At 51.4% G+C, this 26,115-nt stretch overlaps 1 protein-coding gene across 5 annotated transcripts in view; it reads right to left on the bottom strand.

Moving 5' to 3' along the window:
• The window catches only part of HMCN2 (hemicentin 2), a 167,707-nt gene that overhangs the window by 88,540 nt on the left and 53,052 nt on the right, over nt 1-26,115 (bottom strand). For all 5 annotated transcript variants that reach the window (XM_060200391.1, XM_060200392.1, XM_060200389.1 and 2 more), the window contains 12 exons: nt 25,435-25,576; nt 24,839-24,966; nt 23,856-23,969; nt 21,442-21,591; nt 17,751-17,939; nt 17,172-17,267; nt 16,751-16,878; nt 15,699-15,843; nt 12,797-12,909; nt 12,514-12,673; nt 11,136-11,301; nt 2,187-2,314 (listed from right to left, as the gene is read on the bottom strand). In XM_060200391.1, coding sequence (XP_060056374.1) covers nt 2,187-2,314; nt 11,136-11,301; nt 12,514-12,673; nt 12,797-12,909; nt 15,699-15,843; nt 16,751-16,878; nt 17,172-17,267; nt 17,751-17,939; nt 21,442-21,591; nt 23,856-23,969; nt 24,839-24,966; nt 25,435-25,576 — 1,659 coding nt within the window. The remainder of the gene's footprint in view (nt 1-2,186; nt 2,315-11,135; nt 11,302-12,513; nt 12,674-12,796; nt 12,910-15,698; nt 15,844-16,750; nt 16,879-17,171; nt 17,268-17,750; nt 17,940-21,441; nt 21,592-23,855; nt 23,970-24,838; nt 24,967-25,434; nt 25,577-26,115) is intronic.

Here is a 26,115-nt window from a genome sequence, read left to right as displayed (position 1 = left end):
GCTGGGAAATTATGCAGATACAGTCACATCTGCCATGTTGTCCCCTCAGGCTACTGCTAGTTCCCTCGAGAGTTGGGACATTCTCGGAGTGCCTGTTTCGCCATGTTGTGCCCTCAGGGCATTGTCTATTTCCCCGTGATATTTGGAGTGCTTTGGTCACTCCTCCCCCCTCCCATTCTCACGAGAGTTATTATCCTATCCTGGAGTGCTATGGTTACTCCTCCCCCTTCCCATTCTCACGAAAGCTGCTCCTATAAAAGCCCTTCTTCTTCCGCACCTCACTCTCTTGCCAGCGCTCCACTTCGGTGTTCAGACGCAGGAAAGGTTACTGCGTGAGGCAGCCATTCTCGCTACCTCCACGTGGCCCAACCTGCTTCTCTAGCACCCAACTCTGAGGTGCCAGCGCAAATAAAGATTTGTGTTCCCTCTTCGCTCCGGACCTTCTCTCTCTCTTCTCATAGGCACACAACAACACAAGAGGAAAGTAGCCTAGCCCACAGTGGCACCCAATACACTGTGACTCATTGTCATTGTGCCTGCTCCACCGGGCTCTCTCCCATCATGCACTGGGGTGAGCAGGGGCTCCTGTTTAGTTCACTTTTTCATCCCCCACCCCTTTGGTCCTTCCTCTGGGATGCTGGCATCACATCATTATGCTGATGAAGAAACTGAGGCAGGAAAGGCTCTGTGACCTGTCTGTCCCCCACTTCCCCAGCTGATAGCACTAGAGCAAGCCCCAGCCTGGGATCTACATAGCCAGAGCCCAGAGGTCTCTCCACGGGACCAGACCCGGTGGGCTAGGACGGTTCTGAGCCCAAGGACTCTGGGTGGTGCATGATGTAAGACAAGTGTCCCAGGCCCTTGGGCACCTGCTCCCTGCCCAGTTTTGAAAACCACCCTGCTTACTGCTCAACCCTACCCACCTGCTGAAAGTACCCACATCTCTCAGGTGCTAAGCACCTGATGTTCTCAGTCCGCCTTTTGACAGTTACAGGGCAGGTTTTATTGTAGTCCCCACTCTCAGAGGAGAAGCAAGGCTCAGAGAGGCCAAGCAACCAGCCTAAGTTCACACAGCCAGTGAACCGCAGGCTGATTCAAGTCCAGCTTGAATCGTCCCAACCGCTGTATCTCTGTCTCTCAGCTGCTCCTGCAAACCTACAGCACACCTCTTAGTCCCTCCCTCGCTAAACCTCTCCCCCAACACCCCCAGCCTGGGGAGCTGGCTTACAGCAGGGGCAACTTTCTCTGCAAAGGTCTGACAGTAAGCATGTCAGGCCTCATGGGTCAGGTGCACTGTGTCTCAACCCTCACCCTGGACGCAGTGTAAAAGCAGCCAGAGATGATGTCTAAGCCAAGTGCAAGTTTCACAACACTGTTCATCTTTCCCCCCATCATTGAAAACATGTACACACCATTCTTGGCTAATAGTCATATGAACGTAGGAGGTGGACCAGGTGTGGCCATGGACCCCTCTGAGCCCTATCTCAGGCTTTCTGGCACTCTTGGAGATGCCACGCACACACCCTGCCTCCCCACCCTGACTGTGGCCTAGGGACCTGGGTGAAAGTCTGCTCCGGGACACCAGCGAGGCTAGAAGCCAAGCCCCAGCACACAGGGTGCCAGAACAGTGCACTAGTAGTGGGGCTCACAGGACGGCAGAGGCACCTGCTTGTGTGCGCAGTGCCTGGGGGATGGTCCAGGGTGGGGTTGGGGAGTGAAAGGGCCTTTTTGTGGAGGGGGCTCAGTGAAATCTGCCCATTCACACCACACAGCCCTTGGCTCCAGGCAACCGTGCATAGTCAGGGACACCTTCAGCCCCACCCTTAAGGCTCTCCTTCATGGGTTCCTCTCCTGACACCCAAATCTCCACTCTCCAACTGAGCCCTGCTCTCTGTTCTCAGCGAGTTTCTACACAGTCTCTCCAGAGCCAAACCAAAAGGGGCAGCAAGTAGATGGGGGGGGGGGGGGGAGGAGACAGGAAGACAAATATGAAGTCAAGGGAGGAAGCAGAGGGGGAAGGAGACAGGCAGGAAAGGGGAAGAGATAAGAAGTGGAAGGCAGGAGAAACCGGAAGTAGAGAGAGAAGGAGAGACAGGAAGTAGAGGGAGGAAGAAAGATAGGAAGGGGAGAGGGGAAAAGAAAGGAAGGAAGGGTGAGGAGGAAGTGCTGTGATGTGATGGTCCTACCTTGTACCCTGAGGCTGTAGCTGTGAGAGGCAGACCCAGCAGGGTTACTGGCTGTGCACCTATAAAGCCCACTATCACCAGCCTGGGCCTGGATCAGATGCAGGGAGCCCGATGGGAGGAGGGCCTGCCTATGGGAATGAGAGACACCAGTAAGATTCAGCCGAGCCCACTCCAGCTGGAAGGCCTCCTGACCCAACTGGAACCAGCCACTTCCTCCAGGAAATCTTCTGGGACTGAAGCAGTGCCCACAGCCTGCCTCCACTCCTTCCCCTGCCCCCTCCCACCCCCAACCGCCACTTCCTAAACTGCTGAACCAGAACCAGGGCTCAGCCCCACAGGGGTGACAGAGACAGAGCACTAGACAAAGTGTCTACTCTGAAGCCTTTCATGGTGGTGAAGCAAGGCCCTCCGCCTGTCAGAGTGTCCACTTCTCCTTCTCCATGAAATGAGCAGAAGAAAGCCTGCATCAGGGAGCTGGTGACAGATTCCTGGGGGGCCTCAGTCTGGCACCTGGCACCTAGTCACCAAAGGCCATAGCCCCCTACTCTAAAGTGCACTCTCCCACACACACCCTCTGTGAGGGGATAAGGCTGGCACCCCCATGGCTCACTGGGCAAAACTGTGGGCACAGAGGCCCTCCCTCCACACCATAGCCAGAATCCAGACCCAGTACTGAGTTGGATCTCACCCCCGCTCCCTCACCCGGCCCACCTTGCTGAACCATCTGGCTCCCACTCCACGGGGATCCAGGACCCCCAGCCAAGCTCCTGCAGCTGGGGTGGCCCCCAGGGGCCCCTACAGACATGATGTCACTCGCCCCCGTGTCTAGCTCCCTGCAGCCCCTGTCAGTGTGAAACAGGCAGAACAGCTCAGGACAGCACACATGGGAGTGGGAGCCCCCAGGGGCAGGCCTTAGGCTCACCAGATTACAGCCTGGCATCCAACAGGCTGGGGCTTGCATCCTAGTCCCCACTCCACCCCGCTTTCTGCTGTCCCTCAGTTTCCCTCTCTGCTATATGGATCGGATGACAGCCCACCTCCCAGAATGCTACAAGCAGATACTGTGTGTGCATGTAGCCAACAGGCCAGTGCTGCCAGAAGCTCGCTCTATACAGCCTCGGGCTCCTAGCTTTGACCCGCTGGGCCCCTCTCCTCATCTGTAAAGTGGGGTGCCTGGTGGCCCCCTCCTTCAGCTGCCTGGTCACCACACAGGCATGTGGGAGGGTCTCTGAGGACAGCTGTGAAGGATGCAATGGGTTGTGGTTTCTAGAGCTCCCGGACCCCACCCACATACTGCCATGTGCTTGCTGTATGAGGCTGGGCTGTCACTCAGTCTCTCTGGGTCTCAGCTGTCTCACTTTGGAAAGCAGAGACCACTGTAGCATATCCCTCCACTGTATTGTGCAGGGAAGGGAGTAGTCTGAGTCACAGCACAGTGCCTGACATGGAGAAGGACCCAGCAAAGTCCAGCCATGCCCAGGGTGATGGTGGTCCCCCACCAAACAGTAAGCAACACAGCAGTGCGGCCTAAAACACTTATCTAACAGCCCTGGGCAGATGTGTACAGGTCTAACTCATTTGTTCTTCACTGCTGTACAGTATTCCCCTGCACGATCACAATATGATTCATTCATTAATTTCCCTTTTGGTGAACACTTCCATTCTTGCCCTCCCCCTTCCTTCCTTCCTTTTTTCCTTCCTTCCTTCTTTTAATATTTTATTTATTCATTTCTCTGATAAGACAGAAGGAAATTGAGAGAAAAGGGGGAGACAGATAGGGAGAGAAAGAGACACGCCCACAGTACTTCTTCACTGCTTCCAAGTTGCTTTCCCACAGGTGGGGACCAGGGACTTGAACCTGGGTCCTTGCACATGGTAACATTTGTGCTCAACCAGGTGCACCACTATCTACCCCCCACCCCGTTCATTCTTTCACCAGCAGAGTTCTCTGTATAGTGCTGTGCGTGTCCCCCTGCTCAGATCTTTATTTATTGAACATAACATGCCCGGGAGAAACGAAATCATGCCTGTGCAAGACCGTGACTCTGCAATATATGGATCAAAGAAAACTAAGATGTCGCCTCCTCCAGGAAGACTGCCTGATGCCCTATGGCTTGTAAGTGTGGCCACTGCCCTTTCACAGCTGCCTGTGCTTTCCCTATTGCAGTCCTTATTACCACACAAGCTTGTGACCACCTGTCACTGGCAGCCCCCAAGAGGACTCTGTCTTCACTGCCTTTGAAGCCCCAGAATCTAGCCCAGACCCGGCACAGAGCAACTGCATGCCTGGGGGCTTTAGGGAAGAGGCAATGTAGAAGCTAGGGGCCTGGGGCTGGGTAGGACTTGAAGGGGCTGGAAGAGGGTCCTGGAAGGTGTTCAGCGAGCCCCCCACCCCCACCCCAAGTCTCCCTCTGCAAGGCTCCACTACATGCTTAGTGGCTGCTCTTCCAGGGTGCAAGCAGGCTCTGGAGAGGTGGGAAGAAGTGGGGAGAACTCTGCTGCCAGTGTGTGTGTGTGTGTGTGTGTGTGTGTGTGTGTGTGTGTGTGTTCAGAATCAGCAGCAGCTGTGCCATCATGGCATGAGCAGATGGCTCTGCGTTACACACAGATGAGATGGCGAGGAATTTCGTGGGGCAGCTTCCTGTTTATGGCATCCACCAGGCTGCACTTTCTCTGTAAGCTTCAAGATTCACAGTCACAAGGGAAGGGGGTGGGCCAGGAGGGACATTTGAGAGGGACCCACCTACCCAGCAGATCCTGTGGGTCCTTCCAGCTCAGGAGGTGGCGGGGGGTGGCTCCCACCTGCCCAGAGTGACCAGAGGACAGAGGACAGAAGTGTCAGAGTCCTGCAAGTTCTCAGCACACACCTCCCTTGTCCTTTGTGGTTCTGGGAAGAAGTTCCTACGGTGGCCTGGGCCCAGTCCCAGTCTCCTGGAGCCGCTATGGCACTTCTATAGCTGTGGTCACTGTGTCACTGTGTCTAATGGATCTTTGAGGAGTGGGGCCAGCTAAGGAGTCAGGCGGTAGTACACCAGGTTACGTGCACACAGTGTGAAGCATAAGGACCTGCACAAGGATCCAGGTTTGAGCCCCCAGCTCCCCAAGTGGTGAAGCAGGTCTGCAGATATCTCTATCCTCCCCTCCCCTCTTAATTTCTCTCTGTCCTATACAATAAAATGGAAAAAATGGCCACCAGGAACAGTGGGTTCATAGTGCTGGCACCAAGTCCCAGCAGCAATCCTGGAGGCAGAGAGAGAGAGAGAGAGAGGAAGTAGGGTCAGCTGTGGCCAAGGCCCTGCACGGTCCAAGCCTTTAGCATAGGTGCAGGCCAGCCACTTAGCAGACGCTCAGCAGACACCTGATGGTGAGTCCCAGCTGAGCAGCAGGTTCCTTCCCCTCTGCTCAGACTATTCCGTCTCCATAGTGTTCCCCCACCCATCTCAACGCTGTCATCCTGCTCTCCACAGCCCCCCAAGGCAGCCCAGGCTCCAGTTCCTCCTGGAAACTTCCTTGAAAAGTCCAAGCAGGGTATACTTCTCTGACCTGAGTGTACCAAGCCCAGTTCAGGCACTGCTCATTTATTCATTCATTAATAAATGAATTCATTAATCCCACCACTTGTTTAACACAGAGCCTGGGTGCTTGAGGTGAGGTTGGCTGTTACTGGGGCAGAAGAAATGTATTTTCCTCCCATTTGCGCATTTATTTATTTATTTATTTATTTATTTATTTATTTATTTATTTACCAGGGCACTGCTCAGCTATGACTTATGGCAGAGCAGGGTATTGAACCTAGGACCTTTGATGCCTCATGCATGAAAGCTTTTTGAAGAACCACTATGCTATCTACGCAGCCCGAAATGTCTGGAGTGCCTCCAACACCATCACAAGAATCCAGAGCCTTCCAGAGGAGTGTCAGTGACTGTTCCCATAGCTGTGCAGCCTAACTGTGAGCCTCACCCAGAAAATTCACATTCACAACATGCCATGTGTGTGCAGGGGCCAGAAAGGGCGGGGGAGACTAGGGACCCACCAAGCGCCAACCAGCCACCAAGGACCAATCTGTCCCTCATCTAGCGGGGACCTCAGCCACACCAGTGACCCTTGTCAGGAAGCCCCAGCTGGGTAGACCCAGCGGAGAATTTAGGAAGATTTAGGGCCTGATACCCGTCAAAGGACCAAGCACCATAGAAACAAGAAGGCTCCACACATGATGGAAAACCAACACACAAAGAATAGTGTCAAGACCACCGGCAGCTGTCAACTCTTGAGCTCTTCCTATGTGCCACCACAGCCAAGTGTGTGTTCCACATACATGTCTGCACTTGCTTGCTACTACCACCAATCAGACCCACCAGGTGGGCAACCAAGGAGCAAAGAGAAAGATGGGGCCTCTCTCCTACCAGGCTACCCAGGCTAGCCAGGGCAGGACCAGACTTGACCTTGAGACTGCAGTTATGTTCCTAACCACTGCTGTGATCAAAGGTCTGGCTCTGGAGTTGATCTCACAGGCTTCTTCTCCAGAAAGAGGCCAGGCCAGAATGCACTGAGAGGGTCTGCTGAAGAAAAGGCCCCATGGGTTCCCAGACACCCAAGCCAGGCCACCAGCTTCTAGTGAGAGCGGAGCTTTCCCCCAGGGGCCTCTCAGTGCACTCACAACCAACTGAGCTAGCTCAGGGATGGCTGTGCTGACTGCCCAGGATCCTTACATCCTCCATCCTGCACTGTCCCCTCCAGCCAAGTCCCCTCCACTCCCCCAGATGCTGCTGGATTTGGCACTTTGTGGGACCCTGGCTGGCTGCCCCCAGGAGCCAGAGCCGGGGCCAGAAGCACTCACAGCTGTCCAGCTCCATCAGAGCTGCAAACAAACACTGTTGCCTGGAAACATCGCCTCACCCATCATCCTTGCTGAATCATAGGCCCAGAGCTGCGAGGCAGCCTCTGGCTACCATCACTTGTCCTTTCTCACATGGGGACACTGAGGCCCAAAGTGAAGAGAGGACTTGTTCCAGTCCACTCAGCAAGCTGGAGACCAGGCTAAGAGGGGACCCCAGGTCTTCTGCCACCCCATCTCACGCAGAGCCAAAGCCCAGGCCCACTCTCCCTGCCACTCAGCACATCCCAGCACTTGTGAGATTGTTCAACCGATGCTGTCGGCTTTGACTGTAAATCCATGCTCTGGTAGACTTTTAGCGAAGAGCAGTCCCACCAGGCAAGGAGCACCCAACAGCAATCCCCGCCTTTGGACTTGACTGTCTGCTTTTGGGACTATACCCTAAGGAAATGACCCAGAAGATAAAGAGAAGAGCATTTGCACAAAGATGTTCCAGCAGCCTCATTTATTACTGCCTAGAACTGGCCTTCAGGCACATGCCCCAAACATAGGAACAGCTTAGCAACAAGGAGAGCAGAGTGCTGGAATGTTACCCTGCCCTTAAAATGAAAAGCAAATGCTGGGGCCCAGGGTGAACCCAGACAATGAAAAGAGACCTCAACAAGACAGAACAGAAGATGCACTCAATTTAATCCCTGCATGGGCAGACTGGACAGGGATGTGAACCCAAGTCCCCACTGTAGTATCCTTCCACTAGGACTTTCTGTTTTTGGGTTTTTGTTAGTTTTGTTTTGTTTGGGTCGGGTGCTCAAGAATCCCTGAGAATGTAGAATATTCTTATTTTTTTCCTCTACTAGAGCACTGCTCAGCTCTAGCTTATGGTAGTATGGGGGGCTGAACCTAGGACTTAGGAGCCTAGGTATAATTATGCTATCTCCCCCTGCCCAATGCAGAATATTCTTTAGACCAGAAAGAGGACTGGCCAACCTGGAGTCTGATCTGAGTGTGTCTGGGTATCCTCGAGTTTGTGAGTCTGTACAGGTGTGAGTACACACTGGGGGAACTAAAAAAATGAGGAGCCTAGTCCCCCATTACTACAATTCAATTTTAGACAGTCCCACCCCACCCCCCAGTCCCCAGGTTTATTTATTGTCAGTCCTACTGCAGTTCCACACTCTCCTCGGCCCTCATGTCCCTCTTCTCCATGCCCTGGACATGATGTTCACCCCCCAACAAGGCTGGCAGGAAAAAAGGGCCAGCCCTGCCACAGGCTATGCATAAGGTGGCTCTGGATCCTGGCTGGTCCACAGTTGCCGGGAAGCTCGGAGGAAGTGCCTGTGGCCTAGTTAGGACCGGCTTAGTAATAGCCATGGGTTCTCCTCTCTCCAGGACAGAGGAAGGGGCTCCCAGAGAGGGACAGCTAAGTCCAGTAGAAGGATCACAAGGGCAGCTTTGAGGGAGTAGGGGGTCAGGGGAGGCAGTGGAAGCTCTTACAGAAGGATCTGGGTCCTATGTGCAGGTGAACAGCTATGACTCTTAGAACAAGTTCTCAAGCCCCCAGATTGGCAGCTCCAAATCTGAGCACTGGGATCCCTTCAGAGATCCTTCTGTCACCCTCTCTCCTAGTACTATCAGTATTTGGTGTTTCCTATGTTTTTAAAAAAGTATTTTTATTTAGATAGATTGATAGATAGATACAGAGAAAGTAAGCTTCACAGGAGAGAGAGCACCACACTCTGGCACGTGTAGCACCAAGGATCTGCTCAGGAGTTTCAGCGAGGCCAGGGGAGCCATTTTTCTGGCCACAACACAGGTTTGGCTCTTTGTTTAATCTCCATTTTCTGTCAAGCCAGCCATTGGAAAAAAGGGAGGCACATGTCTATGAGAAAACAGAGCTTTGTTCTATACAGGGAAGTAGTCAGGGCAATGCGGGGAGGCCCAAAGAACCCAGGAGCCTAGAGCCTGGGGGGAAACTCAATTCTGATCAAAAGGCAGGTAGATGATTCATGTCAGCTGGTAACAGTGTGAATGCCATCACAGATGACTAGACAGACAAAAGGCCCCACACCACACGGTAGAATACTGTTCAGTCACAAAAAAGAATGAAAGTCTGATGCCTGTTATACCTGGAGGAAACATTAAGCTAAGTGCAAGGTGTCAGACACCAGAAGTCATGTAGTGTACAAGTCCCTGTGCATGAAATATCCAGAACACAGAGGCCTCAAAGCAGAGCATGGAAAAGTGGGTGCCAGGGGAGGGGGAGGGGTAGAACCAGAATGAGAAGTAACTGCCAAGGAGTGTGTGTGTGTGTGTGTGTGTGTGTGTGTGTGTGTGTGTGTGTGTGTGTGTGTTGGTTCCAGAACTGATTTTGGTGATGGTTGCATAACTCCAAAGAGTCACAAAAGAAACTTAGAGCTCCATGTCACTGATAGCTCAAGAATGCTTTTAGATTTCAAAAAGTGAGCAAGGATTATTGAGATAACAGATGTGGTGATGATAACTTTTTAAAAAATTGAATGTGATGCCTCCATCTGTGGGTGGAACAATGACATACCAAGGGGCGAACTGCCAGCACTTAAGAGGCACTAAGCACAGCCCAGCCAGCACTATAGCACGAGAGCATGCTTTAATCATGTCCATTCAGCAGATGACGGAAGAGGCCACCCCAGGCCATCTCTCTAAATAGAGACCAGCCAACTCTAAAGTCCAGACCAGTGCACCTCAGGATCCCAGCACTTCACCCCTCCCCACCCACACACATATTTTCCTCCTCATTTAGATAAACTCCCAGAATCCTGCAAATCTCAAGAGAAAGCTTTGGGCCAGGAAGAAGTGGACAGGGCAGGGGAGAGGGGATGGGACACAGCTCAGGATTGCGAAAGTGGCTCCCAAATTTATAGTTCCCAGTCGATCCATTAACACGTCAGGGTGAGAAGGGGTGAACAAATGTGAACTGCAGTTCTCCTTTTTCAGTAACAGACCACAAATAAACAAGCACCTGGCAGACTCAGCCCAGGAGCTGGGAGCAGGCTGTTAGGGAGAGAAGAGGGTTCCCCTGTGCTCGCCTGCCTCACCCCTGCCCTGGGTCTGGAGCTGACAGGGTGCAGGAACGAAGGTGCTCCAGATCCAGCCCAGACACCAGACCCAAAACACACTCTGGGGGCAGTCTGCAAGGTCTGGAAGGCTCGAGGAACAGATGTTCAGGGATGCTTAGCCCACGTGGGGGTGACGGGCAGGAGGCCGGAGGCTGCACAGCAGGCCACTCTAGGACCAGGACTGGAACAGTTCAAGGACCATGCCAAGACTGATGTCACCAGCCAGAGCTTAAGCACCATCCCACCCCGACCCTCTCCTACCCCATTTTGCTCCCAACATGGGTTAAATTCCCTCTCCCCATTGAAGTTTCCAAGTCCTCTTGTCTGGAGGTGCCTTCTTCCACCTCTAAAGGGGTCCAGCTTGCCTCTGAAGGATGCCCCAGCCATCTCCCCCCAGAGGCTCAGAAAGAAACTGAATCAGAAAGCCTGGTCTTGCAACCTGGGAGGCAGTGATGTGTATAAAGCACTGGACTTCCAGCTATGAGGTCCTGAATTTGATCCCCAGCATTGCATGGGCCAGCGTGATGCTCTGGTTCTCTCTCATCAATAAGTTAAAAAAAATTAAAGAAAAAAAGAAAGAGTACAGTACACATGCTACCATGCACAAGGACCCAGGCTCAAGCCCCACTCCCCACCTGCAGGAAGGGAAGCTTCACAAGCAGTGAAGGTCTGCTGGTGTCTCTCTTTTTCTCTCCCTCTCCACTTCCCCTTCCCATCTTAATTTCTGTCTGTCTCTGTCAAAATTAAATCAATAAATCAACCAAAGGAAAATAAAAAAGCCCACTTTTTAGCACAGGGTACAGAGTTTTTCAGAAAGTCCCCACCTTGGTGCCCTGGCTCCCTTGGAGGCTTTTATAGGACCCACAGACTACTTTCAGGAGCCCCCCCAAAAAAGGCATAAGTAGAATTCAAATTTGCATGCTTCCAGAAGTGGACACAACATCCCACAACCCTGGGCAGCTCACTGGCCATCATGAGACCAGATTCCCCCTCTGACCCAAGGCCAGTGACTAGGGTTACCTGTCTTTAATGGGTGGCACAGGGCGGAAGTCCTTGGTCCAGGTGACCAGTGGTGCTGGGGAACCCTGGGCCTCACAGTCTAGAATCACCTGGTCCCCAGCCTTGGCTGTGACTCTCAGAGGTTCATCTGTGTCCTGTGACCCAGTGCCATGGATCTTGGGCTTGGCTGTTGGCAGAAGCAAGCAAGAATTGTGAGCAGAGCAGAGAGCCAAAAGGAGGAGAGGTTTTAGGGGAACTAGGACAGTCCTTTCAGGAATCAGGGTTGGCAATGCCACCCCCAGGAGGTACAGAGTGGTAGGCTTTGACTGAGGCAGGGCCGAGCCCTCACCTCCTGACATAGCTACTCTGTTCTCACATCTATGCACCAATGGCTTCTCCCCTCACCCCAGGGACATGTGACAGGTTCTCTCCTCTTCTCTCTCCCTCTTCTCCCTGGGTCATCCCTCTTATTCCTGGGATATCAGCCAGCAGGTGAGGTATGCCCTCACTTGGATTCTGGATTCACTCTGGATTCTCTGCCTGTCACCTGCATGTCATGTCTCCCTCATAAGGCTCTGATGACAGAGGTTACCTATGCCCCTTCCTTGTGTCCCCTTCATTCCCAGACAGTGGCTCAAAGCCTGAAGACACCCCCTGGCACATGTCTTATCATTGATCACTGAGTCAAAGAGGGAATCTCTCCTTTAAAGAAAAAAAAGTCTGCACTATACACACATTGGCTTTACCAGTATAAGACAGGGAGAGGATGGCTCCACCATCTAGTCACTGAGTGTGGGGCCCCATGATGGAGTAGCCATGGAGACAGGCCTTACCCCCAACCCTACTATGTCAAACAGGGTGCTATGAAGGGACTGCTCTAGAAATGTAGAGCAAAGTGACTCCAGTCAGCCAGCGGGGGCTGGGAGACCTCGGATCTGGTGAAGGAGATAAATCAGCTAGGCCAACAGGACAAGGAAGGGCACTCCAAATGGAAGGAACTACCAAGCAAAGGCCCTGAGGCAGGAGGGCTGTGTAAGGAGCTGAAAAGATGCTGGTGTTTCTGGGTGTACAGACACAGGAGAGAGTAGTTGAGGGGGCTGCCCCAGAGGACAGAGTCTGGCATAGGGCCTTATGCATTTGCCTGTTTGTTGGACTTATTCAGGTCATGGTCCCCTGTGTCTGGTGGCCCAGAGCTGAGTTGGTGGCACTCTGATGGCACTAGGACAGGGTCCCAAGGGAGGACAGCTTGGGTCTTCATACCCCACACATGAATGTCAAAAATGCTAAGGTAGGCTTGACCAAGGTGCAAGCCAAGATGCAGGAGTGCAGGCGTTCCTGCTCAGGCCCCTGCCTCAGAACCTACTGAGCCCCATCCCAGGACGGGATAGCCACCACTCACTGTTGACAGAAAGCCGCATTTCCTGGCTGGAGAAGCCCACGGCATTGGTGGCTGTGCAGACATAGGTCCCGGCATCCTGGGCAGATGTCTGGGTGATGACCAGGGTGCCGTCCTTGCTCACGTTGTAGTGGGGGTTCCCAGAGGTGAGGGCATTGGATTCCTAGTGCAGGTAGAGTTGCAGGAGCCCTCAGTGTAGCCGAACCCCCTAAGTGTTGTACACTTGCCCTCCTGGGGAGCACTGGGCCCACCTGTGATGCCCCCGGGGGTAACAGTCTCTGCCTACCTTGGTCCAGGTGATGGTGGGGGTGGGGACACCTGAGGTAACACAGGGGAGAGAGGCTGCAACCCCTTCATTGGTGATGTGGTGGGTAGCCATGGGCTGGATTCTAGGTGGCACTTTTAAAAACAATAAAGATTAAAATAGATGAAAACCAAAACTCATCACTGCACTGCTCACAAGAGCAGAAAGGTGAGAACAATTCAAATGATGGTGGAGCAACAGAATGTGTAAAGAGAGAAATGCCTATCAGCCTTGACAAGGAAAGAGCATGAGAACAATACATGTGTCCCCAGGGCATTCACACAAGTGGGAAGATGAACCCCTGGGGCCAATTTAGAATCTCACAGCTGGGACTACAGAGATAGTATAATAGTTATGCAAAAAAAAAAGTCTTTATTGCCTAAGACTCTGACATCTCTGGTTTAATCCCCAGCACCACCAAAAGCCAGAACTCTGGTGAAAAACAAAACCAAAAAAAAAAAAAAAAAAAAAAAAGCTCTCACAGCTCATCCAGAAGGACACAGACCAACTTAAATGAAGCTTCTGAGATTTTTATATTTATTTATTTATTATTTGATAAGGCCGAGAAAAACTGAGAGGGGAAGGAGAGATAGAGAGGGAAGAGAAAGAGAGACACCTGCAGCTCTGCTTCACTGCCTGTAAAGTTTCCTCCCTGCAGGTGAGGACTGGGGGCTTGAACCTGTTCCTTAAACATGGCGATGTGTGTGTTCAGCCAGGTGTGCCAACCATGCTTCTGAGCTGCCTTGTTTTGTTTCTCTTATTGGATAGGACTAAGAGAAATTGAGAGACGGGGAGGGGGGTCTAGAGAGGGAGAAAGACACCTGCAGACCTAATTCATGGCTCATGCAGTGCCCCCCCCCCACTCCAGGTGGGGAGCAGGAGCTCCAACCCAGGTCCTTACATGTAGTGAGTAATAGATGCGCTTCTGAGTTTTTAAGGGCAGAAAACAGTCGTGATGGATCATTCAGTGAAACACTTAGATGGCAAGGCAGTAGGTAGTATAATGTGGTCATCTTGGCTTTTATATCTTTATGTATGTGTATATGAAGACTTTTCATGGTGTATTGCACCAAAGTAAAAGACTCTGGGGTTAGGGGGGAGAGCACAGGTCCTGGAAAAGGATGACAGAGGACCTAGTTTTGTATTGTTATGAGGAAAAATGAGAAATGTTATGCATGTACAAACTACTATATTTACTGTCAACTATAAAACATTAATCCCCCAATAAAGAAATTTTAAAAATCGGGAGTCAGGTGGTAGCGCAGCAGGTTAAGTGCACGTGGCACAAAGCACAAGGATCAGTGTGAGGATCCCGGTTCGAGCCCCCGGCTCCCCACCTGCAGGGGAGTCACTTCACAAGTGGTGAAGCAGGTCTGCAGGTGTCTATCTTTCTCTCCCCGTTTCTGTCTTCCCCTCCTCTCTCGATTTCTCTCTGTCCTATCCAACAATGACGGCGTCAATAACAATAATAACTACAACAATTAAACAACAAGGGCGACAAAAGGGAATTAAATAAATAAATACTTTTTAAAAAGGAAATAAAAATACATTAAAAAAAGAAATTTAAAAAATTAAAATAAAAAAAAGAATTTTCAGATTAAGAGGCCAGGCAGTGGTGCACCTAGTTGGTTGACTGCACATGCTACAGTGCACAAGGAGCCAGGTTCAAGCCACAGTCCCCACCTGCAAGAAGAAAGCCTTGTGAGCACTGTGTCTCTTTGTCTCTCTCCTCCTCCATCTCCCCTGTTCCTCTCAATTTCTCTCTGTCTCTATCAAATAAATAAATCCTTTAAAAATAATTTTTAATTAAAAAATATTTACAGATTAAGAATATATAATGAAGATGGGCTGAGAAGACAGCATAATGGTTCTGCAAAAGAAGACTTTCATGCCTGAGGCTCTGAGGTCCCAGGTTCAATTCCCAGCACCACCATAAATCAGTGTACTGCTCTCACTCTCCCACTAAAAAATAAAATATAATATAATTAAGATCAAGAATATATAAATTTATGCAAATATATAAAAGACCTTACACATTATTTATAGAAGGCTACCTGAGATTTATGGTTTGTAAATGACTTATTATAGGCATATATACCTGAAATATGTCTTATGTGGATATATAGTGATGTGTAAGGTCATCTGTGCATAAAGTATGAAAGACAGTCACCCAAAACGTAAAATAATCTGGTCATTCTATTTTATTTTATTTTAATTGCCACCACCATTATCACTAGGGCTTGGTGTTGGCATGATGAATTCACTGCTCCTGGAGGTTTTTTAGTTTAGTTTTGTTTTTGTTTTTTTCAGAGACAGAGAGAAATTGCGAGGCAAGGGGGAAGTAGAGAGGGAAAGAGAAGGACAACGAAACAGCTCACTGCTTTGCCATGCGCGTGACTCAGTTTTGTGTCTGGTCTTGGCTTTTATACAGCACTGAAGGGAGCTTTGGTGCTGTGGTCTCTTTCAATCTCTCTACATCTCTGTCTATATCAAAAAATTAAAAAAAAAAATAGGAGAGGTTGCGAGAAAGAGAAACATGTGCAACACTTCCATTTGTGAAGCTCCCCCCTGCAGGTGGGAACTGGGGCTTAAACCCAGGATCTTGAGCATGGTGGTGTGTGTGCTCTACCCAGTGTATCACAGCCTGGCCCCCACCTTCCTTTTCTGAGAGTTGTTTTTTTTTTAACTTGTCCTGTCTTTTCCTTTTCTACAGTGAACATGTATTATTTGTGCATTTTTAAGTTCTGCATTCTACCACTGACCCACCTCCCCAGTATGATTTTTTTTTTAAACAGGGGTGTTCAAGATCAAGTTCCCCTTTGGCCCTTCCCCTCCCTGCTGACCCCACCCCATCACCACCACCCCCTGGAGGCCTGTGACCCACCCTGGACAAGCAGCAGCACGTCTCTGTGCCGAGAGCCGGCTGTGTTGGTGACCACACAGCTGTAGCTCCCTGCATCCTCCTGCAGCGTCTGGTCAAGGTGGAGGCTGCCATCCGACCGGAGGGAGTGCCGGCCACCAGCGGGGAGCTGGGAAGTGTGGGGAAGCATCATCTCACACCCTGGACCCCACCCAGAGCTGGCTAAGAGGGAGCCCTCTGGACACCATGCTGACCGTCTGGCCAGCAGAGATAGAGGCCAGGGTTAGGAGTAGGGCAGGGAGTGACACCAAGCCCAGCCAGACCCTACCCAGACACATCCACCCCCAGAGCCAGAGGAGCTGAGTGAGCTGGACCCCACCCCCACATCCCACCCCTGATCCCACAGTCCCATAATCAGCTGGGCCAGAGAAATATTCCTGACTACAACAGGCTGATGGGAGCCTCATCTGGGAGTGCAGGGCTGGGACCAGAGCTTTCTGTACAGCAGGAATGGGGAGCAGAGGTGGCCCTGGCTGGGGAGACAGGTGGGTGGCTGACCCTCTCGCCTGGGCCAGGGACCAGAGAACAGAAACGGTCATACAGACACTGTCTCCTGGGCGACAGACTGTCAGTCTGCTGACTCTTCATAGGGTGCAGTCACCCCTGTAAAGCCTCAACAACACCAGGCCTCAGTACGTCTATGGACAGGGCAGTAGGAGTGAGTAAAAGGAGAAACCTAGAGTGAGTGGGAGAGGGGGAAGAGAGAGAAAATCTTTATGAATGGATGGGGCAGTTGCTGTATACCCAGCAGTGTGCTAGGGAGGTACTAGTCCACCCTGTCCTGGAGCCACCAGGTTGGGGGTGACATCACATCTGTGTCCCAGCCCAACTTCCAAAGAAGGCAAGGCCCAAGAGGGTCAGGAGTCACCCTTTCCTCAGTGACAGCTACTATCTGCCATCATCAGAGAAACTTCTAGAAGAAGGCAAGAGGGAAGAGGACTTTCCACAGAGGGCAACAGCAGAGAGGTTGAGGTGTGGAGGTGACAGCCGCTGTTCCTGGGGAGCCCAGTACTCACGGGCTGGCCAGCCTTGAGCCAGCGCCTCTCCGGGAGGGGCTGCCCAGCCAGGACAATGCAGGACAGGGACACGGGCTGCCCTTCCAGCACTCGGACGGTGGGGGCACCACTGGCGATCTGGGGGGGCACTAGGGAGAAGACAGTGCTAGTTATGCTGATTCCTGTGGGTGGCAGGTGGTCGGGGGGCAAAGAGGCTCCCATCTCCCCCCTCCTGCCACCCCAAGGAGCCAATGGGAGCACCTAGAGGGGGGGCCCTCCAGAGTCAGCGGGCACACTGCCCAGGACACAGAGCCCAAGGTTCTTCTTGAAGGACTTGGGCATGAACATGTATGTCCCAAAGGATAGAGGTCCCAGGGGTCTCAGGTGGGGTGGGGAGGGTCTGCCTCTCTACCTCCCTTGCCCTCCAGATCTGCCCACAAACCATGTCCTGTTACAGTGAGCCGGGCCTCTGCTTGGACCTTCCCAAACACATTTTGAGCTTCACAGACATATAAGGCCTGGTCCTCAGGGGCCACACCTGTGGAGTAAGAAGAGAAGTTGTTAGGGGCACCCCACCCTGACCCTGCAGGGGATAGTCAGAGGGCAGAGGGGTGGGGGGACAGCTGGGAATAGAAGAGTGAGAAGGTCTCTACTTGCCCATGTGGGAAATGGGGCTGATGCAGTGTGGTTGGGAGGGGCAGGAAGAGGAAGTAAGTACTGTGCCCAGCACCCCACCTGACACAGTAAGAAGCATAAGGTGATGGCAAAGATAAAGATGGCTCACACACTAGAGACAAAGCACTGGGTGATCCACAGCCCTTCAGGTGGCCTGCCATTAAACCTGGGTGACATATACTGCTGGCATCATGATTACAGAAGAAAGGAGGAGTAGGGTGACTTAACCAATGTCAGCCAGGCAAGATGGGACCCTGAATCAGTCTACCTTGGGCTCAGGGTGCCACTCCCACCCACACCCATGGTGCCCCATCTTTCCCTGAGGCTCCCCAGCCCCATCTCTTACTTTCAAAGAACAGTACTCCTGAGTCTTGCTGCCTGGTCCTGCCACGCAGCCTGGGCCCCAGGGGCTGGCCATCTCGGCGATGCCAGGTAGTCTTTGGAGGTGGGCGGCCGGTGGCTCTGCAGGCCAGGAGGGCATTCCTCCCCAGATCCACGGTGACATCCCGGGGACGCTCCATCAGCCGGGGAGCATCTGCAGGGAGGTGGCTGGTCAGCTATGCCTGGCCCCCCAGAGACTGTTCCCAGTGATCCCCTCTCCCCTCCTCCTTGGTGGGAGTCCCCTCCACTTTGCAGAGCTCTTGAGGAGAGGAGGACGGAGTGACCTCTGGTGGAGACATGGATCCATAGACATGCCTGCACCTCACCCTGTGGGGCTGCAGAGACATGACATCCGCGCGGCTGGGACGTTTTCTGAAGTCCCACCTCTGAGGGGCTGCAAGCCGCATACCCACCACTGGAAACTTTGAGAGCCCTGGGCCCAGCCATCTTCAACTTGAAGAACTCGCAGACGGGAAGTCGCCTCTACTGCCCCATCTGTGCATAGCCCTCAAAGCACCCACTTCGAGGGGGAAATGTCAGTCACCTTTTTGTTTGTTTGTTCATTTTTTGTCACACCAGAGCTTCAGTACTATGGGTCAGCTTTTTCAGAGAAGGAGGGAAAGAGAGAGAAATACAGGGAGGGAGGGAGACCACAGCACCAAAGTTTCCTCCAGTGCAGAGGGGCCCAGACTCAAGCCTGAGCTATGCACACAAGAAAGCAGGTGTGCTATGAAGGTGAGCTGTCTTGCCTGCCCTCTAGGTCATTTTTTTTTATGCTTATAGCTTCTAATAAGAGGAGAACACAGAGCATCATTCTGTCAGACATGACGCCTGCTGTCTTTCTTGGTATCCAGCGCCAGAGATCCAAACTAAGACCTCACACGTGCAAGCTAAGAGCTCTACTGCTGCGCCACCCCCAGTCCCAGCAGGCCAACTTTACTCTCTTCTCTGCTGAACTTCTTGTCCTGAGCACTTAAGACTTCCCAGCAAAACTACAACATTCTTAAGATAAACAACATGGCCTTATGCTGGATGATCCCAAAGAGACACTGAGGAGTCAAAATAGCCAAATAAATAATTTCACCACAACAACAACCTAAGCAGAAACTGCCCCTCCCAACCTAGGTTATAGAAACTTCAAACCATACTCAATGGGTGTGCTTCCCTAATTCTGCTCCAAATACTCCACCCTTCTTCTCTCTCCTCCGCCCCGAGCCACACAATTATTAATAGTGTGCGGTGTTTCTTCCAAACCTTATGTCTAAGTATCATCTTATTTTCATAGCTGGGGGGAAATTAAATGTTTTCAATAACAGAAACTCATGATCCTTTGTGCCGTACACAGACCAGGAGCAGCTCCACCTGCAGACCTGTCCAGGCCTGTCCCTCCTGAGCTCCTGGTTCCCAGACCGGTTTCCTATAGGCCCTCCAGTCTTTCTTTAACCATTTTACACCTAGTGTCTCAGAAAGTCCTCTACTTCTTTGTTCTCCCCGCCTTTCTCTAGAGATCTCCCATCTCTTTCCAACTCATGACATCAAGTTTCCTTCCTGGCCTCGAGGATTAGGGAAGTTCCAGGGAGATATAAACAGAATTTGGAAAATTACTGCCGGGAGGAAGACAGCCTTGGCCTTGACCTCAGACACCACCCGCATGCCTCTCTCCTTTCCCACAGGGGGCCTGGCAGCCACCACAGAGCAGCATCTCAGGAAGCCTGGGCTCTGGGCTCGCCCCACTCAGGGTCACTGCTGCTGCAGACAGTTGGCTGCAGAGAGGAGCATGGCAGCCGCAAGAAAGGCGGCGTTTGATGTCTATTGCACAGTGAGCCCTGGGGACTATGCTTTTAGGAATGTGATTTTATTATCAGTCACAATAAATTCATTAAGTTGATAGGATTGCAATTCCTGTTTGTTCTGTTTTGGTTTATTTGTTTGCTTATTGGATAAAGACAGAGAGATTGAGAGGGAGGGGACAGATAGAGAGACAGAGACCTACAGCACTGCTTCACTGCTCACAAAGCTTTCCCCCTGCAGGGACTTATGATGCATTGTAATGTATGTAACTGGGTGTGCTACCAGCCAGCTCCTATAATCCCTGTTTCACAAATGACAAGATCAAGGCTCAGGGAGATTAACACATCTGCCCAAGGTCACGGTCAAGATCAGTGGAAGAGCTGGCATCAGAGCCCCCAACTGGCCTTTCCTGAGGTTCAAGGTCCAAACACCACCCCCAACCCTTGTTCCCCACAACTCCACCCTCCTTGTTAGTTATTCAAGGACAATGTGTCCACCACCCCAGCAGAGCTGCACCTACCTTTCCATCCTCAGTGGTGAATCCCAAAGCAGCCACATCCCAGACTCAGACCCCACCCAGAAAACTGCAGCTAGGCCTCCAACACACAGTCAACACCTCTATTCATCCCATAAGGTGTGACCCCAGAACCTTGCAGTGCCAGCGCCAGAGACATTGTGGAAGGCAAAGAGCTGAATGGAGGCTGGCTCAACCCTCTGCCTTCAGGCTCTGACTCTGAGTGCCCTGCTCATAGAGCCCCAGATGACCAGACTTCTGGGGGTTCCCAGAGAGGGACCCTGTGCCAGCCCAGCTCCACAGCCATACAGTTTTCCCAGGGATGACCCTCCCTGCCTGGGCCTGGGGAAGTTTCCAAGACAGGAGCAGCCAGAACTGAGAGACTGCTGGACACAGCAGCCACCACCAGGGTGTTAACATTTGTTATATTTACAATCAGTCTGTAAACCCATGGCTCTCCATGTCTGAGCACCCAGATATGAGCTCATGCTCTGTGGGGAAAGTGAACACATGCTCCCCTTAAAGCCTCTGACTGGCCCCACCCAGAGGCAAAGCCTAAATGGCCCTTCCCTGCCCTTGTCTGGCTCTCACTCACTTCTTTTGCCATGGGAAATCTGCATACACTGTTCCTCTAGAAGCCTGGAACACCTTTCCCCAGCTTGTCACCTCACTAGTTGCTTCCGAATTCAGCTCAGAAGTCATCTTCTCCCAGAAACCTTCCCAGCTCCCAATGTTAGGTTATCCCCCGTGTGCCTATTGTCCCCGAGGACACTACTTCCAAAACTCAGTCAAGGTACAACTACTTGGTACACTGAATATTCTAATTATCTGTTTCCAAGAATGCAATCAATTACCCAGCTTCCATTGGGATTCCTTATCTATCTATCTATCTATCTATCTATCTATCTATCTATCTCCTGCCTTGCTCTGGGAGACGCCATGTCTTGAGAAACCTTCTGGGGAAGCCCCCACTATGAGCAACTGAAGCCTTCTGCCAAAAGCCCCATGAGTGAGCCTAGAAGGAATCCCCTGGCCCTGCTGAACCTTCAGATGACACAGCCCCCAGCAATGTACTATCTGCTATCCCATGAGAGACCCAAAGGCAAAAATCACCCAGCCAAGTCTATTTTGAATGATGAGCCCTTCAGAATTGGGAAACAGTAAACGTTCATTTGTTGCTCAAAAAAGAGGGACTCCATAAGCCCTCCCCCTCTGACTTCCCTTGCCCCCCTGCATTCTGAAGCTGCACGCAGTGTGCAGAGTCCACACTGGCCGTCTAGGGGGGCAGAGTCCACTCCTTCCAACAGGCTGCAGGATGGGGTGAGGCAGGTGGGAACAGGTGTACACTCACGTCCAACCTCCAGTCGAATTTCTGCAGAGGCATCACCCAGCTCATTGACAGCTCGGCAGGTATAGGTGCCAGCATCCCTCTCCTGAGTGGCCCGGATCCGCAGTGTTCCAGAGCTGGAGCCTTCGGGAGCCCTGATCATCTCACGACCTCCTGGAGCCCAGATGAGGAAGCATCAGCCTGTTACCAGGGGACCTGGCTGCCTGGGCCCCGGGCTCCTGCAGCTCCACCACACTGGGGCCTGGGAGAGGTTAGGTGGGGGAGGTGCCCTCAAAGACCCTGCTGTCTACTGGGCACCAGTGTCAGTGGTGCAAGAGGAAAAGAGCTCTGGAGGTAGACTGTGGTGACACCTGTGCAACCAACGTGGCATACTTGATGCTATGGAGCTGTACACCTAAAAACAGTGGGACATTTCGTGTTATGTGGGTTTTATCACAATTCAAAAGAACTTTTCCATTTAGCATCCCCTAGTGTAGTCTGAGGCCCTGAGTGCCCCCCCCCATATAACCGGCTCATCACCCAAGAACTCCTGGCCTGGATGTCTCTACTCATCCTCATCCTCTGTCTCAGGTCCAGACTGAAGAGCAACTTGGTAGGTGGGAGAGCCTAGGTCCAACCTAAGATGGCCACATACCCCAGATCTGCCTCCCCAGCATTCACCCACCCTGAGGCCTCTCTCATTCCCACTGTCTGTTTCAGCACCAAGGCATCTGAGCCTCAATGAACCCCCCAATTCTGAACCCCTCTTTAAAACCTTAATTTAACTTTTTTAAATTTTGGAAACCTCTACATACTACAAAAGTTGACCACTGCCAGTGTCTGATTGAGTGGCGCTAAGTCCATTCACCTTAAGTGCATGGTGTTACCATCCACCCATCCACAGACCTTTTTCATCTTGCCAAAATGAAACTCTGTTCCCACTAAACACTAACTCTGCCTCCTCCCTGAGTCCCAGCCCAGGAACCTGCCATTCTATTTCCTCTCTGTGTGATTTGACTACTCTGGAGATTTCAAAAAAATAGAACCACACAGTTCTGGTCTCTCTGGCCTATTTCACTTAACACAGTGTCCTCAAGTGTCATCATGTTGTAGAAAAATGTCATCCTTTTTTTTTTTCTTCAAATTAAAAAAGAAAGTAGATTGTGGTAAAATAAAATAAACATAAAATTTAGCATTGTAACCATTTTTAACAACACACTTCAGTCTTGTTACTATATTCACTTGCTATGCAGTTGGACTTAACTGAGACTGAACAATATCCCACTTAAAATAAAAGGGGGGATCCAGGGCTGGGCCACCAAGGTGCTGGCTCAAAACATGTAGTGACACAAGGCCTCTGACATGCTTTCTGGCAACCTAAGACAAAAATGTTCAAACTCTGAGCTAATAAAGTCACGTATCACATAACAGCAGGAAAATATTCTCAGCAATGAGCCATTCAACAAGTTTGTCAGCATGGGCATCATAGAGTGTAAATATACAAATCTGGGTATAGCCAATCAGAACCGCTGTGATCCATCCCTGACCAAAATATCCTTAAGAGGCATGAAGCTGGACTGGGGAGACAGCATAATGGTTATTTGAGAAAAATAAAATAATAAAACTTTCATACTTGAGGCTCTAAGGTCCCAGACTCAACTCCCATCATTACTGAGTAGTGGTCTGCTCTCTCTCTCTCTCTTTCTCTCTCTCTCTTTCTCTCTCTCTCTCTCAAATAAATAAAATATTAAGAGAAAAAGAGATGTGTACATGCACTGCACCTGCCTGACTCCAAGTCCAGGTGCAGCTGTGAGCAGGCTGCAGACAGGTGCTGCAGAGTGGAGAGTGTGCAGGTGGGAGAGGCATGGTGGGTAACACCTGAGAAGGAGCTCAGCATGGGCCCCTGGAGGGAGACTGAGGTCGTGGTTCAGGGCCTGTGTTCACTGGCCCACTGGGCTGTCAGACAGTTCCTGTCAATCAGTCTTTACTCTAAGAGCCTCAGATCAACCTGCCACAATGACTCCTGCTTCTCAGAGAATCCCTTTGCTTGTCTCCATCACTGTCACTAAGTCCAGCCCATGAACCTGGCTTCTGAACACCTGGCACTTATAGACCCAATCAGTGCTCATGTGACCAGCCTGCCTCTGCTGCTCCTCCCACTCCCCAAATAAGGACACAGGTTCAGAGGTGCTTGGCCACCTCTGGGGTTCACCTGGGGGGGTTTAGTCATCCAAGTCTAGGCTTATTCTAAATCCCACTCCCCATTGCTGTCTGTGTGGGTGCTAGGCTGACACTGAATGTGGGACTCACAAGGCTGGCTCACTCTCCCTCATCACCCTCAGACTAAGCCCCACACCCTGTGACTGTTCTGGAAAGCTGGTTCCCAGGCTTCCAGCCGAGATAGCCCTGAAGTCTTCTCCCATCTGACAACAAGGTACCTCGATACCAGATGACTCGGGGTGGGGGAACCCCAGACGGCTCACACGCCAGCATGGCCTCCTCCCCAACAGCAGCCAGCACCACAGCGTTTACAGCAGAGATGGATGGTGGGTCTGTGCAGAAAAAGGGGATCAGAGATCTGCCCCCACAGCTCTCCAGAGCAGCAGGGACTTGGGAGAGCTATGGAGGGGCAAGCACCCTGCCTCAGTATACCCAGCAGAGTTACCCCAGAAAGGTCCAGTCAGGGTCAGGTTTGAAAAAGCTTCCCACTCAGGACCTCAAATCAAAACCATTCACACCTAGAGACCTAAAGCCAACCTTCCCCCACTGTTCTTTATTAAATGTCCCATAAAAGTCTGCATCTTGGGGGCTGGGAGATGGCTCATGAGGTACAGCATGTCCTTTACCATGTTCAAGGACCCAGTTTCAAGCCCCAGCACCACATGGGAGCACCATGCACGGGGAAGCTTCAAAGGTGGTAGAGTAGTGTTGTGGTCTTTCTCCTCTCTGCATCTCTCTCTCCCTTTCCACCTCTCTCTGGGATTGAAAGTGGGAAGCAACTTGGGGAAGTCTGCTGGCAGTGGTGGAATCATGGAGGTGCAAAGCCCCAGCAAATCCCCAGAATCTTATAAAAACCCAAGTCCTAAAACACCCTACTGGGGCTGCCTGTTCCTCCCTGCACCTGTAAATACCAGTCAGCTTCTGTGTATTCCCTTGAGCACCCCAACTCATTCCTACCCCAGAATCTTCCCTTCTCCTCCCCCTCAGGGTCTCCAGGGAGGCTTGACTGTCCTGAGTGTGAAACCCCACCCCCCTTAACCTCTTAGCCTCACTGTTCCTCCTTGCATCACACCCCTTGCCTGAGGGTCTTTCCAGAACCTTTTGCCTCCCACTCACAGGTAACCTCCACTGCCATGTGGACACTGGAGAACCCAGCAGATGCTCCATAAACATTTATGGGTGGGTGATCAACGCCCAGCACCTGTATAGTAGAGGGTGATGGTCTCCTTGTCACTGCCGACCTCATTAGTCGCCTGGCAGCTGTAATTCCCAGCATCCTCTGGGGCCACTCCCCGAATGACCAGAGTCCCCTGGGCATCCACTTGGGTCCTGGAATCAGGCCACAGGACATGTTCAACATGGGAGGGGGGTCGTTAGGTGAAGTTATAACAATTACTTCCATGATCACTGATAGATCAATTAGCAGCTCAGCACTTCAGATTGTCTGTTTTCATTCATTCACTATCTCAGAGAAGTCAAGAAACTTGCCTAAGGTCACACAGCATTGAAGGACAGAAATCTGTTAGATGACAGGAGTTCATGACCACTGAGTCCAAACAGAGACAATGTTGTTTCCAAAACATCTTGCTCCTGAGTCTTAAATGATTCCAAGAGGAGCCCAGGGCAAATGTCACTGACCACTTGATAAGGTGTGCGCTCTAAAAGGTGCACCAAAACCTACCCCCTACCTAACCCCTACCCCCATTTAATAGGTAAGAAAACAGAGACCCGCATTCAACTTCTGCCAGTCTTTGTACACCTGTTCCCATCCCCAGAGCCCCACGTTGAGCTTCTTACCTGCTATCCTCTTGCAGAATCTGGCCTTCATGGCTCCAGGAGATGTGAGGTGTAGGGTACCCAGAGGCTGAGCAGCTGATTCTCACCTCCACACCCTGGGAGAAGCGCTGGGACTGTGCGTGGATGCTGACCTTTGGGGCCTCTGTAGCTCAGAGAGTGGACAGGCAGAGAAAAGCCTGTCAGAGCAGCCTTGCTGGGAGAAGGGAAGAAGAAAAGAAAGAGAGAAAAGAAGAGAAGAGAAGAGGAGAGGAGAGGAGAGGAGAGGAGAGGAGAGGAGATAAGGAGAAAAAGAAAGAAGGGGGAAAGGGAGGAAAGAAAGAAGAAAAATAAGAAGAGAGGGAGAAAAAGGAAAATAATGAGAAAGAAGAGGAAAGTGAGGAAGAGAGAAATAAGAGATAAAGGGGGAGAAAGGAAGGAAGGAAGAAGAGAGGGAGGAAGGGAGAAAATAAGGGAGAAAGAAAGAGAAGAAAATGGGGATGGAGAGATAAAGAAAGAATAGAAGGAAGGAAGGAAGGAAGGAAGGAAGGAAGGAAGGAGAAATGAAAGAGGAAGGGAGAGAGAAAAGTAGAAAGGAGAGAGAAGGGAGAGAGGGAGAAATGAAAATGGAAAGGAAGAGAGGAAAAGAAAGGAGGGAGAGGCAAGGCCTTCAAAGGCCTCCCCCACGGTGGCATCCCTAGGAAC

The sequence above is a fragment of the Erinaceus europaeus genome, chromosome 10, assembly GCF_950295315.1.
Source record: "Erinaceus europaeus chromosome 10, mEriEur2.1, whole genome shotgun sequence".
Classification (NCBI taxonomy): Eukaryota; Metazoa; Chordata; class Mammalia; order Eulipotyphla; family Erinaceidae; genus Erinaceus; species Erinaceus europaeus.
The sequence above is the reverse complement of the archived record's forward strand: the minus strand, read 5'-3'. Positions and strand labels throughout refer to the sequence as shown.